Source organism: Pseudophryne corroboree, chromosome 7 (genome assembly GCF_028390025.1).
Source record: "Pseudophryne corroboree isolate aPseCor3 chromosome 7, aPseCor3.hap2, whole genome shotgun sequence".
NCBI classification, from domain to species: Eukaryota; Metazoa; Chordata; class Amphibia; order Anura; family Myobatrachidae; genus Pseudophryne; species Pseudophryne corroboree.
Window position 1 is genome coordinate 138,886,218 of NC_086450.1, and position 19,308 is coordinate 138,905,525.

A 19,308-nucleotide genomic window follows, 5' to 3' on the forward strand; every position below is an offset into this window, starting at 1 on the left:
CTCCTCTTTCTGCAAACAGGTGTGGATGTAGGCCTACGCTTGGACTCCATCAAGGTCCAGATTTTGGCCTTGTCCGTTTTCTTCCAGAAATAATTGGCTTCCCTCCCTGAGGTTCAGACATTCTTGAAAGGGGTTCTGCACATCCAACCACCCTTTGTGCCTCCTATGGCACCTTGGGATCTTAATGTGGTACTGCAGTTCCTGCCATCGGATTGGTTCGAACCTTTGCAGGAGGTGGACGTAAAGTTTCTTACTTGGAAGGCAGTCACACTGTTAGCATTGGCATCTGCTAGACGTGTGTCAGAATTGGGGGCACTGTCATGCAAGAGCCCCTACTTGATTTTTCATGAAGATAGAGCTGAGCTCAGAACGCGTCAGCAGTTTCTTCCAAAGGTTGTGTCAGCCTTTCATATCAATCAACCTATTGTGGTGCCAGTGGCTACTGACTCCTCAATTACCTCAAAGTCCTTGGATGTTGTGAGGGATTTGAAAATATATGTGAAGAGAACTTCTCGTCACAGGAAGTCGGACGCTCTGTTTGTCCTTTATGATCCCAACAAGGTTGGGTGTCCTGCTTCTAAGCAGACAATTTCTCGCTGGATCAGGTTCACTATCCAGCCTGCTTATTCTACTGCAGGCTTGCTGTGTCCAAAATCTGTTAAGGCCCACTCTACTCGTAAAGTGGGTTCTTCCTGGGCGACTGCCCGGGTGACTCGTCTTTGCAGCTTTGCCGAGCAGCTACTTGGTCAGGGTCGAACACGTTTGCTAAGTTCTACAACTTCGATACTTTGGCCTCTGAGGACCTGAAGTTTGGTCAGTCTGTTCTGCAGGAACCTCAGCACTCTCCCTCCCGTACTGGAGCGTTGGTACATCCCCATGGTACTAATGTGGACCCCAGCATCCTCTAGGACGTAAGAGAAAATAGGATTTTAATTACCTACCGGTAAATCCTTTTCTCGTATTCTGTAGAGGATGCTGGGCGCCCGCCCAGTGCTTCATATTCCTGCATTGTTACTTGGTTCAGTTTATTGGTTCAGCCGTTGCTGATTCGTTCTAAGTTGGTTAGCTTGGCTTTCCTTTTTGTTATGTGTGAGGTGTTGTGAATCTCACCACTATCTGTGTATTTCCTTCTCTCGAAGTATGTCCGTCTCCTCGAGCACAGTTTCTAGACTGAGTCTGGTAGGAGGGGCATAGAAGGAGGAGCCAGCCCACACTGTTAAACTCTTAAAGTGCCAGTGGCTCCTAGTGGACCCGTCTATACCCCATGGTACTAATGTGGACCCCAGCATCCTCTACGGACTACGAGAAAAGGATTTACCAGTAGGTAATTAAAATCCTATTTTTTCAAGCGATATACTTGATTATTCACTAAATAAATGCAAATAATGTATTCAAGTGATATTAGTACGATAAAAAACAGTCAGCAATAGGTTTGGCAGCATTTACACCATTAAGCTATGGAATTATAGTGATATTTCTGACATATTCTATATTACTTTGCATTGGGTCTGCTGGTTATTTTTATTATTCATTTCCAATTACTTTTTGGTTTTAGTTAGAACAATTTCTCTAACCATATATATCACAAGAGGGGGACTTCTCTTATGCCACTAATTTCTCATAATATGATAAACCTATTTTTAAATATTTACTATATTGGAATATCATAATACATATTATTACATACAGAGATTGTAAAAACAAAAGCAAAACACAAAACTGTCAATCGTAAAAACATATGAGAATAACAGCAATAATCTCATTCATATAAGAAATCAGCTAACAACATCTTTCCAAGTCACGGATATTAAATAATAACAGAGAGCCTGATTCAGAGATATACACAGAGTAGACCCATTTTTTATGCAGTTGAGAGATTATCGGTGGTCAGGGACCATTTGGAGGAGGTAACGCGAAATGACGTCAAAAAGGCTCAGGAGTGTTGCGCCCATTTTGGGAGCTTCTTTGAGTCTGAGACTGTGATCCCATGTCATACTTACCTACTCTGTGGCTGCTTCCTTCGGGAGGGAGCAGCCAGGTCACACAGTAGGGGGACGTGGTTCTGGCATTGTACAGTAGGGGACGGTGCTGCAATGATGCAATTAAGTGCAAGTTGCATCATTACCCCATCCACTTTTATCCGTGAGCAGGCAGTAAGCGGGGGCTTGTGGGGTGGGTCAGCTGGATGCGGGTGACTTGCCCACTTTTACGGGTTGGGAACCTCCTGGCCATTCCAGGAGAGTAGGCATGTATGTCCCATGTGCAGCTGTAATGTCTCCGGTATCTCACTTCCTGCGGCCATGCAGCGTGAACATAGGGATACACGGAACTTCCATAACTGACTGACTTTTTTAAAGCAACAATCATGTACAAGGCAAAATTATGCCTTCTAAATTAGTGCCGCTTTAAAAAAATGGACAAGTTCGGCCAGGAACCCGCACCACCGACCAACTCGGACTTCATTACATACGGCCCGTAGACTTTGCAGCAGTTACTCGATTTGTAATACATACTTTATGTCCCAGAGTCTTTTTCACGTGTTGTCGGCTGCATTTAATCTTAAACAGACCTATTGGTCACCCATGTTTGCTAAGGTTATAAAGGGCATGCATCACTCTTTTGATTAGCAAAATTATCTCAGTAGACAGCAATTGAAAAATGTACAACAGGATGAAGAAATACTGTACTGTACTCCCTCAAAGGGAGGCAGTCAATTTGCCGGCTGTATACCGATGCCGGAATCCCGACACCCGGTGAAATGACGGCAGTCAGAATACCCACCGCCATCCGCAGGCCCCACTCGGGTAGTGGTCCACGCCACCACCCGAGGAGGAATAGATTAGTGTGTCGACCGGATGTCGCCACTGGGCCCGAAGTGTGGCGAGTGCAGTGAGCCCACAAGGGGAACCCTATGCTCGCCGCTGGTATTCCAGTTGTTAGGATTCCGGCGTCGGTCTGCTGACCAATGGTATCCCAATAGCAATAAACTGCAAAGTTCAGTTATAATTAACTAAGTTTCTAGCTTTTTGATATCCAGTCCTAATTAATCCTGCCTCTAGTTCACTAGATCGGGTGGTATTCAGTATACCGACACCTTTTCTCCCTCTTGGGGGTCCACGATCCCCCAGGAGTGAGAATAGATAGCGTGTCACGTGTAGCGAGCCACTGCTGCGTGGTGAGCGCAGCAGCCCACAAGGGGCTCATTTGCGCTTGCACCACTGTCGGCAAGCCGGGGACTCGGCCGCCGGCAACTCATACTACACCCCACTAGACGTTGTGCTTGTTCTACCTGCTGTGATGCTGCAGGGAAAATGAGTACACTGCAAGTTGTCTACTTGTGCTGCAATAAAGATCTACAGAGGAGCCATAGGGCTGTGCTAATGCTGGACATACGGGGGTAAATTTACTAAGGTGGGAGATTTTTAGAACTGGTGATGTTGCCCATAGCAACCAATCAGATTATATCTATTATCTGCTAGAAGTAGCTAGATAAATGGTAAGTAGAATCTGATCACCAGTTCTAAAAATCTCCCACCTTAGTAAATTTACCCCACGGACTGATACTTCCAGAGCTGGGATGTCTCTCCATATCTGGGCATAGCCCAGTTTTCAAATGCAATAAATAAAAATATAATAATGTTAATATATCCTATCCGGGAAAAATTGTGATACATGGCAACTTTACAATTAATCTATATGAGTTCCCCGAATAATATTAATATTTTGCAATGTAAAGTTTATCTCTATGGCTTCCAAAACCTATGAAATCCATAGTTTTGGCACTGTGCAGTGCATATGATAGAACAGGGACATCTACTGGATATGTTGTGTCATTGCATCTACTTTCCAGAACTAAAGTTGAACACTTCCATATACCCAACAGTAAAGAAAGAAAATGTTTTGGAGCCCACTTATAGGTAGCATTGTTAAAAAATAATGTCACCAAATGCAGATTCAATTTTAATTTTAATTCTCATTTTTGTAGAGCAGTTTAGAAAATAAAAGCAAATATCCATTTGACTGCTATAGAAAACACCATCTCTTCTGTGGAATCGTTTAAAAAAAAGTTACAATTAAATGTTTAAAAAAGAGTTTACTAACTTAAGAGGCTACGTTAACAAATACATGCAATAAAAAACCTGCAAAACTGTCCTATACTATACATAAAATAATACAGTATGTACAATGGCTATACAAAGTATACACAGATTTGTTATTTTTCACATTTTAGATTCTGTCGTCTAAATTTAATTTTCACGAGAATTGTTATCACTGATTAATACAAAATATGTGAAGTCTCATAATAAAACAATTCAAAACTTTATCTTATTAAACTGCAAACAAAAAGCAATCAATAAGATTACATAAGAATTCACCTATTTTGCTAAGCAATCAGTTATCTTCAGATGTCATAAATAATTGAATAGAGTCCATCTGTGTACAAGTTAAGTTTTTTTTGTGTACATTTTATATTTACAAATATATGTAAGAGGTCCTACAGCTAGTTAGTGTAATTAAAACAAGAGATTCATCATGAAGATCAAAGAAACATCTTTGTAAATCTGGGAAATAAAAAGGTTATTGAAAAGCACTAATTAGGGGAAAGATTAAGGATGTTCTAGGTTTTCTCTTATATTCCCTTAATGGACCATAATAAAGAAATGGAGACAATTTCAAACTACTGTGAATTTGTCTGGAACAGCCCAGTCTGCAAATGTGCAAGAAGAACGCTTGTTAAGGAGGTCACCAAGATATCTGTAGAAACTATGACAGAGTTACTGTCCTCCATGACAGAGATGGGAGAAACTGTCCACAGAAAATTCATAGCTTGCACACTTCACAAATTAAAAGCATGTGGGAGACCGACGTACCAGTTGTAGGAAGATCCTGTATTCTGAAAAGACCAAGATTCTTGTCGTTAGCATTTGGCACCTGGGCCCTCATTCCGAGTCGTTCGCTCGGTATTTTTCATCGCATCGCAGTGAAATTCCGCTTAGTACGCATGCGCAATATTCGCACTGCGACTGCGCCAAGTAATTTTACAATGGAGATAGTATTTTTACTCACGGCTTTTTCATCGCTCCGGCGATCGTAGTGTGATTGACAGGAAATGGGTGTTACTGGGCGGAAACACAGCGTTTTCGGGGCGTGTGGATAAAAACGCTACCGTTTCCGGAAAAAACGCAGGAGTGGCCGGAGAAACGGGGGAGTGTCTGGGCGAACGCTGGGTGTGTTTATGACGTCAAACCAGGAACGACAAGCACTGAACTGATCGCAGATGCCGAGTAAGTCTGAAGCTACTCTGAAACTGCTAAGTAGTTTGTAATCGCAATATTGCGAATACATCGGTCGCAATTTTAAGAAGCTAAGATACACTCCCAGTAGGCGTAGGCTTAGCGTGAGCAACTCTGCTAAATTCGCCTTGCGAGCGATCAACTCGGAATGAGGGCCCTTATTCAGCAGAAACGCAAACCTATTCATCATCCCAAGATGCATACTGGCTGGAATGCTCCATTGCTCCAGGGACTGCACAGGTTGTCAACATCGTGGGCAAAATGGATGGAGCAAGAAATGGATTTAATCTTGGCAGAAATCCAGCTGCAGTCTGCAAGACACCTTGGAGTAAGACTTATGTTCTAGCAGGACAGTGACCTAGAACATACAGCAAAATTACATTGAAGAATCTTTTTCAGAAAATTGTACATGGTGAGGAGCATTGACGCTGGAAGAGACTTACCCAGACTCATATATGTAATTGAAGGTGCTGCTACCATATATTAATTCAAGTGGCTAGCTAGTTTATTATATAATTAATTATTGTCTGCTTTTTATTTGCAATTAAAATTTCAAATGTGTCAATAATGATAGAACAAAATGGTACCATTAACTCTTATTTGTCCTATTTTCATATGCTTTTATTTTTATTTTTTAAATAGCAGATAGATGTGAACATGCCCTTTTTGATTGAAATTTTGTGTTACTTAGCTGTAATAATTCCTCAATAACTCATTTGTATAATATAAAATAAAATATAAAAAAATGCTAAAGGAATTTACTTATATGTATAAAAATATATAATTTTTTTATGGTCACTAAAATATACATTATCGTTATGTAAGAGTTTCATGAGAAGATCTGCAGATTTCAGCTAGACCTGTTACTCAACTATTGAACCATAAGCACTAACCTTTTATATCCAGTAGAGGGTGCTCTTGTTATAAAATGAGAGCATATACCAGTGATGGCTAACCTTGACACTCCAGCTGTTGTTGAACTACACATCCCAGCATGCCCTGCATCAGTTTTAGCATGGCCAAATAGCAAAACTGTAGCAGGGCATGCTGGGATGTGTAGTTCAACAACAGCTGGAGTGTCAAGGTTAGCCATCACTGGCATATACCATAGGCTATTGCTATGTTTTTGTATTATATTTTGGTATGTTATGTAATGGTTCGTGTCACTTAATAAATTATAATACACAACTGATTCTAATATATATGCAACATGAATGGTATCTATGTAAACAGTGAGTTCTGATGTCGTTGTTTATAATCGGTGAGTTAAGTCATTAATTTAGGGATATTTATGAAACCTTTTTAATTAAACGGAATAATGTTCCTCTTACTGTCAATTATTCTGGGTTTTAGAAGTCACCTCAAACTTTTGTGATGCATATAAACGCACTATTGTGACATTATACAATCACATAAATCCTTGGTGACATCTAAAGTCCATATAATTTACAGTAGGAGATGTAGGCTAGTTATTTAGGGTTTGAAATATAAGATTCCCGACCACTAGAATGCCGGCAGCAGGATCCCAATGGTGAAAAGGTTGTCAATCTTTGTTAAGTATTCTACAGCAAAAGATGCCCATACACTAGTGCAATTTGGGCCCTTACATCCGATTCCGACGCATCGGGCCGAGAGATCGGATCAAAGTGTCAAATCGCATGTGTTTTACCTCCGATCCGACGCGCTTCCCGTGCGCATCGGATCGGAGCCGGAGATTGCAAGGGCTGCGCTATAGATATATTGTATCTGGCAGCCCTGGCTGGGATCGCATACGATACATTGTGTGCAAAAGGACTACATACAATGTATCGTATGCGATCCTGCCACCCAGGAAGCTGCCGGGCAGTTCAAGGGAGATTGTATGTGACATCTCCCCTCGGAGATGTCGCAGTAGTGTACTACCCTTACCCAGACCAGCATCCTAACCCTAACCGTTCCCTCTTGTAGCCTAACCCTAATCCCCCCGCATGCTAATCCTACCCAACCGTAGCCTAACCCTAATCTTCGTCCTTGCCGTTTCAAATTGTTGGCATTTTCACCCATTAGGATCCTGCCAACTGTATTCTGGCAGTTGGATTGTGAGCAACGATATGCTAAGTGCATCCCATCCTCTGTACATAAATGCCAGGGATAGGTAAAATTTGCAGGTACTCCTGAAAACAAGTGTTTTCGGGGGATATACCGCAAATATTATTGATAAATAGGCCCCAAAGAGAGCTGTCTCCCTTTTTATGACTCTCTCAATTTTCCGTCATTCTCTATTGTTTGCTCTTTCTCTTTCTATATTTTTCTTTATCTGTTTTTCTAAATTAGTGCTGCAACACAAAGTCATATTTATACAGTTGTTACAAAATGTTTTTGTTTGGCTGTGATTCACTTACAAACCTGTGAATGTAAGTGGCTGTATTGCTGTTCTGTGTATTTTCAATTCATTTTTATTATATTTTTCCATAGCAATGCCCCTGATACATTTTGTAATTTAGTAATAATTTTATGTCTCTTCTTTTTTAAACTATAGCATCTCCAAGTGCATCCCATTTTGGTCATGTGGAACTGACGGTAATGGTAACAATTCCAATATGTGTCCTGTCTATAGCCATAATGCTTACGGTCTACACCTGTCAACGGCGGTACTGTGCATACATGAAAACAAAGCGGCAGTGTATAGAGGAGCCGCTAACTGACTGTAACTTGGACCCTGACGGCAAATGCTTGAAAGATCTCATCTATGATATGACAACATCGGGATCTGGGTCTGGTGAGTACAGTCCTGCATCAGTATCAGATAGGCACTATACCTATTGCACAATGTTTGTGTTTATCTTTTACCTTCCTTTTATCAATTGCAGTAGCTGGGTAATTAATATATATATATATATCAAGAAATAGTATATCTCTGTGGAGCGCAGTTAATGACTGAAATAAATATATTTATGTATAATACAATTTAATATGGTTATATTGGTTTCTGACAAAAAGAGGATGACATCACACAAACACCCTTTAAACTTTAAAACATCTATTGCTTTTTATTGCTAAAATAATTAAATTTCAATACTGATAAAAAATGATGTACACTTTTACAATGTGTTATTGTTCATTACAGCCAAAAAATTGAATAGCAACTTTTCCAAACAATAAAAGATTTTTACACTCAACGCGTTTCGTCGTATGTCGACTTCTTCAGGAGTGTTTTTTATGAAAAGGCAATTAATTAGTTTGAAACAGCTTGCCCCTTAATAAAATTATTGAGTACAATCAAAGGTATAGGTCCAATTTTAGAGCGCAAAAAGGATCTCTTATTCTATATATATATATATATATATATTTAACATTTGTATATGTAGCATTCTATATGAATCACACATAAAAAGGAAAATGCAGGTGCACACTCTAAGCACTATGAACACTGGTATTGAAAACAATTATAATAAACTCTACAATCTAATATGGAATTTTGGATGAAAATATGGGCCCACCTACCATGTCATGTAACCTCATCAGGTGGGTCCCTAACATCCCTAATACTGACATACTTTATTATATAATTTTATCCAGCTTTTACCTATCATAGTGCCCACTCTAATATGTAGATAGCAAATGCAAAGACCCATTCTAATTAAACACACCTCAGGGCAGATGGGTGGGGTGCTAGTCCAGGTAGAAGTTTCTCTTACGTCCTAGAGGATGCTGGGGTCCACATTAGTACCATGGGGTATAGACGGGTCCACTAGGAGCCACTGGCACTTTAAGAGTTTAATTGTGTGGGTTGGCTCCTCCCTCTATGCCCCTCCTACCAGACTCAGTTTAGAAAATGTGCCCGGAGGAGCCGGTCACAGCTAGGGGAGCTCCATAGGAGTTTTTCTAGTTTTGTTGTTTTTATTAGAGTTAGGCACAGGGAATCTGCTGGCAACAGCCTCCCTGCTTTGTGGGACTTAGGGGGGGAGTAGTGTCCAACCCTGAGAGGTTAATGGACACTATCTCCGCTGACAGGACACAGCTCCTGAGGGTGATGATAGTTAGCCGCCCGAGGCGACCGCTCACTCCCGCAGCATGCCGCCACCCCCTAACAGAGCCAGAAGATTTCAGTGGCGAGTGAGTCACCGGCCCCCACAGCAAGCGGGGAGCCAGTGTGAAGATGGCAGCAACAGGGTGGGAGCGCAATACTAACTGCTCTCTGGAGGCTCAGCGGTACACAGTGCGGCGCTATGAGGGGCGCCCTGAGCCAGAACCTATACCCTACACTGGTCACCAAGGGTGTCAGGGACCTCGGTAACGCTGCCAGCACATTTCCTCAGGCCAGAATAAGGAGGCGAAGAGCGGGAAGCAGCGCCATGTTCAGGGGGCGGGGCTTCTCTTCAGAGCGGACCCAGCAGCGTTCAGCACCATTTTCCTGCCTGCAGATCCAGTACAGAGACGCTGACAGGGAGAGTTGTCCCTCCAAGCAACTCCAGCTATCCTGTGCGGTACCAGGGGGTTGTAGAAGCGAGGGGGAGGCTGTAAAATTACTGTGTAGTCTATTAAGGTACACAGTCAGCGCCACATAGTTGTATTATATCTACCTTGGGAAGCGCTGTGTGTGTGCTGGCTCCAAGCTCTGTGATTCTCTGTGGCATACTTGGGGGGAAACTGTGTCTGACATTTTCCTATGTGTGTGTGGGGGTGTTTGTTTCTCACATAGCTGTGTCTAGGGACTCTGTGTCTTATGCTGCAGAGGACATTTCCTCTCAGGAGGAATCCATTCCATGTACACAGGAATGTAATGTTTTGTCTCAGATCCCTATTATTGAGCCTGAGTGGTTGACCTCTATTAAGGGAATGATCTCTTAGATCTCTACTAGGGTAGCTCATACTGAGACTGAAACTCAGGTATTAAAGAAGTCTATGACAGTTTGATCAGGTTCTGTCCCTATTCCTTTCAAAATTCCCTAGCATATACCCACAAAAACGTGCACTTGCCCAGATTATGCAAGATGACACGGATACCGACTCTGACACGGCTGACGGTGATGGGGATGTGCTGAGGCGGGCGGCATCCATGGCTAAGGGGGTGCAGCTCATGATTGAGTCTATTAGAGATGTGCTAAACATTTCTGACACAACACCTGAGCAGGTTGAGGAAGCTTACTTAACAGATAATAAGAGCCTCGCTAACCTTCCCTGCGTCTAAAGAATTAAACGCTTTATTTGAAAAATCCTGGAAGAACCCGGAGAAAAGATTCCAGATCCCCAAAAGGGTTTTGGTTGCCTTTCCTTTCCATGAGGAGGGTAGAAAGAAATGGGAAAACCCACCCAGAGTTGACCCATCTGTTTCCAGACTGTCAAAGAAGGTGGTTTTACCTGTCCCTGGGTCTACCGCGTTAAAAGAACCGGTTGATCGTAGATTGACACTACGCTGAAATCCATATACACTGCTTCAGGGGTGACGTTGAGGCCTACTATTGCCTTTGCATGGATCTCTAAAGCTATAGTAAAGTGGTCAGGCACATTACTAGAGGACTTAGATACAATGGACAGAAGTGACATTGAACTGTTTTTACGTAATATACAGGATTCTGCGGGGTTCATGGTGGAATCCATGAAGGACCTGGGTACGCTGACTGCAAGGATATCTTCCATGTCTGTTTCAGCTCGCAGGGGACTCTGGCAACGCCAATGGTCTGCAGACGCGGAATCCAGGAGAAGTGTGGAGAACCTACCCTACACAGGTCAGGCTCTATTTGGGGAAGCATTGGATGCGTGGATTACCACGGCAACCGCGGGTAAGTCACCTTTCCTTCCCTCAGCGACGCCTTCTACGAAGAAACAATTTTCTTCCTCTACATCACAGTCCTTTCGGACCGCTAAGACAAAAAAGTCCAAGCCTCCTACCACCTTCTTTAGAGTAGGTCGTGCAAAATCCAAAAAGCCTGCTCCCTCAAGCTCCCAGGACCAGAAACCTGCTTCTGGTTCCTCAAAATCCTCAGCATGACGGTGGACCGCCAAGCCTGGAGGACGGGCTGGTGGGTGCGAGGCTCAGACGTTTCAGCCACGTCTGGGTGTCGTCTGGCCTGGATCCCTGGGTACAGGATATTGTGTCCCAGGGGTACAGACTGGAGTTTCAAGAACTCCCGCGTCACCGGTTCTTCAAAACGGGCTTGCCTTGCTTTGATGACAGACAGGGCTATCCTTCGGAAGGCCATCCAAAAATTGGAAAAGTCAGAGGTCATTGTTCCAGTTCCACCTCATATGCAACACATGGGTTTCTATTCAAACCTTTTCTTGGTACCGAAACCGGATGGTTCAGTCAGACCAATTTTGAACTTGAAATCACTAAACCCTTATCTGAGGGTGTTCAATTTCAAAATGGAGTCTCTGAGAGTGGGCATCTCAGCTCTGGAGTAGAGGGAATTTCTGGTATCTCTGGATATCAAGGATGCGTACCTCCACATTCCAATTTGGCCGCCGCACCAGGCCTATCTCAGATTTGCACTGTTAGACAGTCACTATCAATTTCAGGCACTGCCATTCGGCCTCTCCACAGCACCGAGGGTGTTCACCAAGGTGATGGCAGAGATGATGGTTCTCCTCCGCAGACAGGGGGTGAACATAATTCTATATCTGGATGATCTGCTGATAAAGGCATTGACCAGGGAGAAGTTGTTGCAGTTGATTGCTCTCACGACTCGTCTGCTCAGGGAACATGGTTGGATCCTGAACCTTCCAACGTCACATTTGGAACCGACAAGGAGATTGTCTTTCCTGGGGATGATCCTCTACACGGAAGTGCAGAGAGTGTTTCTACCGGAGGAGAAAGCATTGGTGATTCAAACACTGGTCCGTGATGTCCTGAAGCCAGCCCGGGTTTCAGTTCATCAGTGCATTTGTCTTCTGGGGAAGATGGTTGCCTCCTACGAGGCTCTACAGTACGGAAGATTTCATGCTCGATCCTTCCAAATGGATCTCCTGGATCGTCTGTCGCCGAAAGCAAGGATTTCACTACTCTGGTGGCTGCAGATGTCTCAACTTCTGGAGGGACGCAGGTTTGGGATTCAGGACTGGATCCTTCTAACCATGGATGCAAGTCTCCGGGGATGGGGCGCAGTCACTCAAGGGAAAACCTTCCAAGGCAGGTGGTCAAACCTGGAATCCGGTCTTCCCATAAACATTCTGGAACTAAGAGCCATGTACAACGGTCTTCTTCAAGCGGCAGATCTTCTGCGAGATCGAGCCATTCAAGTGCAATGTAAGTGCACTTGAATGTGCAAGACAATGTAACGGCGGTGGCCTACATAAACCGACAGGGCAGAACGAAGAGCAGAGCTGCAATGTCAGAGAAGACAAGAATCATCCTCTGGGCAGAAAAACACACGTTGGCGCTGTCAGCAATTTTCATTCCGGGAGTAGACACGATCTCCATCCAGGGGAATGGGGGCCTCCATCCAGAGGTGTTCACGGAGGTGACAAGAATTTGGGGGGTTCCTCAAATCGACATGATGGCTCCCCGCCTCATCAAGAGCTTCGGAGGTATTGTTGCTGGTCGAGGGACTCGCAAGCAGTGGCGGTGGACGCTCTGGTGTCTCCATGGGTGTTCCAGTTGGTGTACATTTTCCTTCACTTCCACTCATCCCAAAGGTTCTGAAGCTCATAAGGAGAACAACAGTTCAGGCAATCCCCATTGCTCTAGACTGGCCAAGAAGGGCTTGGTACGCAGATCTTCTGGATCTACTGCTGGAAGATCCGAGGCCTCTTCCTCTTCGGGAGGACCTGTTACAACAGGGGCCGTTTGCTTATCAAGACTTACCACGGCTACGTTTGACGCCATGGAGGTTGAACGCCAGATATTAGCTCGGAAGGGCTAATTCCGAACAAGGTTATTCCTACCCTGATACAGGCTAGGAAAGGAGTTACCATCACATTTGGAAAAAGTATGTGTCTTGGTGTGAATCCAGGAAGTTTCCTATGTTGGAGTTTCAACTGGGACAGTTTCTCCTCTTCCTGCAAGCTGTATATGGGCCTGAGGTTGGGGTCAGTAAAAGTCCAGATTTCAGCCTTATCCATTTTCTTCCAGAAACAACTAGCTTCCCTCCCTGAGGTTCAGAATTTTTTAATAGGGGTTCTGCACATCCAGCCTCCCTTTGGGCCGCCTACGGCACCCTGAGTTCTTAATGTGGTGTTGCAGTTCCTCCAATCGGATTGGTTCGAGCCTCTACAGGAGGTTGTGGTCAAGTTTCTGACGTGGAAGGCTGTCACCTTGTTGGCCTTAGCTTCTGCTAGACGTGTGTCGGAGTTGGGGGCTTTGTCTTGTAAAAGTCCCTACTTGTTCTTCCATGAAGATAGAGCTGAGCTCCGGACACGTCAGCAATTCCTTCCAAAGGTTGTGTCGGCTTTTCATATCAACCAACCTATTGTGGTGCCAGTTGCTACTGACTCCTCATTTCCATCAAAGTCCTTGGATGTTGTAAGGGCTCTAAAAATCTATGTGAAGAGGACTGCTCGTCACAGGAAATTGGACTCTATTTGTCCTGTATGATCCCAAGAAGATTGGGTGTCCTGCTTCTAAGCAGACGATCTCTCACTGGATTAGGTTCACTATCCAGCATGCATATTCTATGGCAGGATTGCCGTGTCCAAAATCTGTTCAGGCCCACTCTACTCGTAAGGTGGGTTCTTCCTGGGCAGCTGCCCGGGGTGTATCGGCTTTACAGCTTTGCCGAGCGGCTACTTGGTCTGGGTCGAACACGTTTGCTAAGTTCTACAAGTACGATACTTTGGCCTTTGAGGACCTTAAGTTTGGTCAATCAGTTCTGCAGGAGCCTCCGCGCTCTCCCTCCTGTTCTGGGAGCTTTGGTACATCCCCATGGTACTAATGTGGACCCCAGCATCCTCTAGGACGTAAGAGAAAATAGAATTTGAATTACCTACTGGTAAATCCTTTTCTCGTAGTCCGTAGAGGACGCTGGGCGCCCGCCCAGCGCTTCGTTATCCTGCAGTGGTTACTGGATTCAGTACTGCTTTGTTCTTTGTTAAGTACTGCGTTATTACTTGGTTCAGTAATGTTGTTCAGCTGTTGCTGAGTTTTCAGGCTAGTTAGCTTGGTTTGCCTTGTTTGTGTGAGCTGGTATGAATCTCACCACTATCTGTGTAATATCCTTCTCTCAAAGTTGTCCGTCTCCTTGGGCACAGTTTATAGACTGAGTATGGTAGGAGGGACATAGAGGGAGGAGCAAGCCCACACTATTAAACTCTTAAAGTGCCAGTGGCTCCTAGTGGACCCGTCTATACCCCATGGTACTAATGTGGACCCCAGCATCCTCTACGGACCACGAGAAAAGGATTTACCAGTAGGTAATTAAAATCCTATTTTCTCCACGTACTGTAGTTGATTCTACTACTCACGCTGTAGTTGTCCTCTGATAGGAAGGGATATCTTTTCCCTGGCCTGAACTTTTGAGTCGCAAGGTTTTCTGCCTCTGACTTTTCTCAGTGGTACTAAGACGGTGTCTCACAGCCTATAGTAGCTACACATGTCCGACTGCTGGGGCAAGCAGTAAGGTTGGGGCTGCTCTAGACAGGCAAGAGCTACTTTTTTATAGTGGCCTGTCTTCCATCAGTTTTAGAGCCATATCTAAATCCTGGGGAGGAATATGGAGCATACCCCTCAAAATACTTTGCAACAGGTGGTCGATCAGGTGCAGGTACTGACTCGACAATTTAATGAGATGTCCATTAAAATGAACACCCCGCAGGCCGCTAGCGGAGCTCCTGCAGCAGCAGCGGCAAGTTTAGGGGTTAAGGAGCCGAAAGTAAATCTCCCGGATCGTTTTTCAGGAGATCGCTCGCAGTTTTTTTGTTTCAAGGAGAGCTGTAAGCTATATTTCAGGCTTAGGCCCCAGTCTTCTGGGTCGGAGATTCAGCGGGTGGGCATGGTGATTTCCTTGCTACAAGGAGACCCACATATGGGCATATGGGTTGCAGCCTGACTGTCCGTCGCTTAAAAGTGTTGATGCTTTTTTTACGGCACTGGGCATTTTGTATGATGACCCTGACAAGATGGCTTCAGCCGAGGCTCAGATTACGGTCCTAAAGCAAGGGCGACGGCCAGCTGAGGTTTATAGTACGGAGTTTCGGAGGTTGGCTCATGATACCCAGTGGAATGACCCAGCCCTGAGAAACCAGTACCGAAGGGGCCTTTCTGACCAGATAAAGGACCAACTGGTACAATATCCCTCGCCTGATAGCTTAGATCAGCTCATGCAGTTATCCATCCGGGTGGATAGACGGCTGAGAGAGCGTAGGCTTGAAAGGGAGACCGCAGTTTCCTTTTTTCCCAAGGGAACCTCAGACTCTGAGGAATATTCCGAGGAGCCTATGCAGATTGGGGCTACCCGCCTCTCCTCGCGTGAGAAGACGCGGAGGAGACAGCAGGGTTTGTGTTTGTACTGTGGGAATAAAGGTCATGTCGTAGTATCATGCCCAGAAAAGCCGGAAAACTTCAGGGCCTGAGGGTGATGGGAAATATCCTGTCAGGCCAGAAGTCAGATTTTCCCAAAAAGACTTTTCTCATTCCGGTGACTTTGGAGATCCTCGGTCAAACTGTCAAGACTGAGGCCTTTGTTGACAGTGGGGCCGATGGGGTTTTCATGGACCGTCAATTCGCCCTGGAACACTCTGTTCCCTCAGTACCTTTGGCATCAGAGATTGATATCTGTGGGTTAAACGGGGAACCATTGTCCCAGGGTAAAATTACCTCCTGCACCAGCCAAGTTCCTTTGTTTATTGGAGCCACACACTCTGAAAAATTGTCTTTCTATGTGACTGTCTGTTCTTTTGCCCCATTGGTTTTGGGGTTACCCTGGTTAAGGGCCCATAACCCTCAATTTAACTGGGTCTCTGGGGAGATTCTTAGTTGGGGTAGTGATTGTTTCAGGAGTTGCTTGAGCCTTCCAGTCAGGCTCTCGCAGCTAAGTTTGCCAGGATTGCCAGGATGTTATGCAGATTTTGCGGATGTGTTCTCCAAAAAAGTTGCGGAGGTACTACTTCCCCATCGCCCCTATGACTGTGCCATTGATTTGTTGCCGGATGCTAAGCTTCCCAAGAGCAGGTTGTACTCCCTGTCACGTCCTGAGACTCAGGCTATGGCAGAGTACATTCAGGAGAACTTGGCTAAGGGATTTATCAGACCCTCACAGTCCCCAGTTGGGTCGGGGTTCTTCTTCGTGGGTAAAAAGGACGGTTCGTTGTGACCCTGCATCGACTTCAGGGAATTGAACCGTATCACGATTAAAAACTCGTACCCACTGCCTCTCATTTCGGTTTTGTTTGACCAGCTTCGTACTGCCACCATTTTTTCTAAGATTGACCTACGAGGTGCTTACAATCTAATCCGAATAAGAGAGGGGGATGAATGGAAGACTGCCTTTAATACCCACTCAGGGCATTATGAATATTTGGTGATGCCTTTTGGGCTCTCTAATGCCCCGGCAGTCTTCCAGGAATTCATGAACGATGTGCTCAGGGAATATTTGGATAGATTTTTAGTTGTTTATCTAGATGACATCCTAATCTTCTCCCATTCCCTGGAGGAACATCGGAAGCATGTACGCTTAGTCCTCCAGAAACTCAGAGACCACCAGCTTGGGGCGAAGCTGGAGAAGTGCGAATTTGAAGTCCAGCAAATCGCATTTCTAGGGTATATTATCTCCTCAGAAGGTTTCCAAATGGAGGGTTCTAAGGTACAGGCAGTCCTGGATTGGGTGCAGCCCACTAGTTTGAAGGCGCTTCAGCGTTTTCTGGGCTTTGCGAATTTTTATAGACGGTTCATCGCTGGATTTTCGTCTTGGTGGCACTCACTAAGAAAGGGGCGGATGTTGCTCACTGGTCTTGTGAGGCCAAAGCGGCCTTTGCCCGTCTCAAAAGGGCATTTGTCTCGGCCAAGGTGTTGCGACACCCAGATCCAGAGCGTCCTTTTGTGGTAGAAGTGGATGCCTCTGAGATAGGTATTGGGGTAGTGCTCTCTCAGATGGGGGTGTCTGATAATCGCCTTCATCCCTGTGCTTACTTTTCCCGTAAATTTTCGTCTGCCGAGATGAATTATGATGTGGGTAACAGGGAATTGTTGGCTATAAAGGATGCACTCGGGGAGTGGAGACACTGGCTTGAGGGGGCTAAGTTTGTGGTCTCAATTCTCACCGACCATAAGAATCTGGCATATTTAGAGTCAGCGAAGCGGCTCAATGCCAGGCAAGCACGATGGGCTTTGTTTTTTGCTCGCTTTAATGTTTTGATAACATATCGCCCTGGGTCAAAAAACATCAAGGCTGATGCGCTCTCGCTGAGTTTTGCTCCAGTCCAAGAGACCACCGAGGAGCCATTGCCCATTATGTCCCCATCATGTATTAAAGTGGGCATTACCCAGGACCTCTTGTCATTAGTCCTTAGAGCACAGGAGCAGGCTCCTCCAGACCTTCCGGTAGGTCTCTTGTTTGTGCCTCCTAGGTTAAGACAGCGAGTGTTCCTGGAATTCCATGCCAAGAGGTCGGCAGGGCATCCGGGTATTGTCAGAACTCGGGAGTTGCTGTCTAGGGCGGTGTGGTGGCCCTCGGTGGCTAGGGATGTGGATCAGTGGGTTCGGGCATGTGACGTTTGTGCCCGAAATAAAACTCCTAGAGTGGTTCCTGTCGGCCCATTACATCCACTCTCTATTCCGTCTAAGCCATGGACCCACATTTCCATGGATTTTGTGGTGGACTTGCCCAAATCCTCGGGGATGACAGCCATTTGGGTTGTCGTTGACAGGTTTTCGAAGATGGCGCATTTCGTTCCACTGGTTGGGTTGCCATCGGCCAGACGCCTGTCTGAGTTATTTATGCAGCATGTTGTGCGCCTCCACGGGTTGCCACTTGATGTGGTCTCTGACTGTGGATCCCAGTTTGTGGCCAAATTCTGGAGGGCATTTTGTTCTGATCTCCAGATTTCTGTGAGCTTGTCGTCAGGCTACCATCCACAGTCTAATGGGCAGACTTAGAGGGTGAACCAGTCCTTGGAGCAGTTCCTCAGGTGTTATGTCTCCAAGTGTCATACTGACTGGGTTGCTCATCTGTCCATGGCGGAGTTTGCCTATAACAACGCGTCTCACTCTGCTACAGGGATCTCTCCCTTCCTTTGTGTGTATGGGCATCATCCTAAGGCCAATTCTTTTGACCCCCTGGATTCCACGCCTGGTGGTTCCTCTGTTGTTTCGGTCCTTAGGGGTATTTGGAGGAAAGTGAAGAAAGCCCTTGTGTCTGTGTCATTAGTGACCAAAAGGGTTTTTGATAAGCGGAGAAGACCCTGCAGCTTCAAATTAGGAGACTTCGTCTGGTTGTCCACCAAGAATTTAAAGTTGAGACAGCCATTTCATAAGTTAGGCCCCCGGTTCATCGGCCCTTATAAGATCACCAGGGTTATCAATCCGGTGGCATTTCAGTTAGATCTGCCCCGTTCATTGGGTATCAATAAAACATTTCATTGTTCCCTTTTAAAACTGGCGGTTAGTAATCCTTCTTCCAGTGGAAGACCTTCTCCTCTTCTGATACGGGGTCAGAGGGAGTTTGTGGTTGAAAGGGTTCTTGACTCCAAGATGGTTCGGGGTCGGCTGTCATTTTTGGTGCACTGGAAGGGGTATGGCCCGGAGGAGCGGTCGTGGGTGCGCAGTTGTGATCTTCATTCCCCCAGACTGATACGCTCTTTCTTCTCGTAGTTCCCTGATAAACCCGGTGATAGGGTTTTTTTGACCCCTCGTCAGAGGGGGGGTACTGTAAGGATCTCCTGTTCTGTACTGCCACGTCGCCATGGCAACCGGGAGGCAAGTGTTAGCGAAGTAACCTGAGCGCAGCTGATACTCCGGTCCGGGTTTTTACTGTGTAGTGGTTACAGGCTCTGTGCACGGCAGGGAATCCGGCGCTGGTTTTGTGCTCACAGTCTGTGAGGTCTGAGTGGGGCGTGGACAGCACCTGCTATATAAACCATCCTCTCAGGCTAGGCAAATGCTGCT

The 19,308-nt window shown here is 45.3% G+C and overlaps 1 protein-coding gene across 1 annotated transcript in view; it reads left to right on the top strand.

Annotated features, from left to right (window-relative positions):
- Positions 1-19,308, top strand: part of ACVR1C (activin A receptor type 1C) — a 223,047-nt gene that overhangs the window by 158,930 nt on the left and 44,809 nt on the right. The window contains exon 3 of the mRNA XM_063933699.1: positions 7,813-8,052. Within this exon, the coding sequence (XP_063789769.1) occupies positions 7,813-8,052 (240 nt within the window). The remainder of the gene's footprint in view (positions 1-7,812; positions 8,053-19,308) is intronic.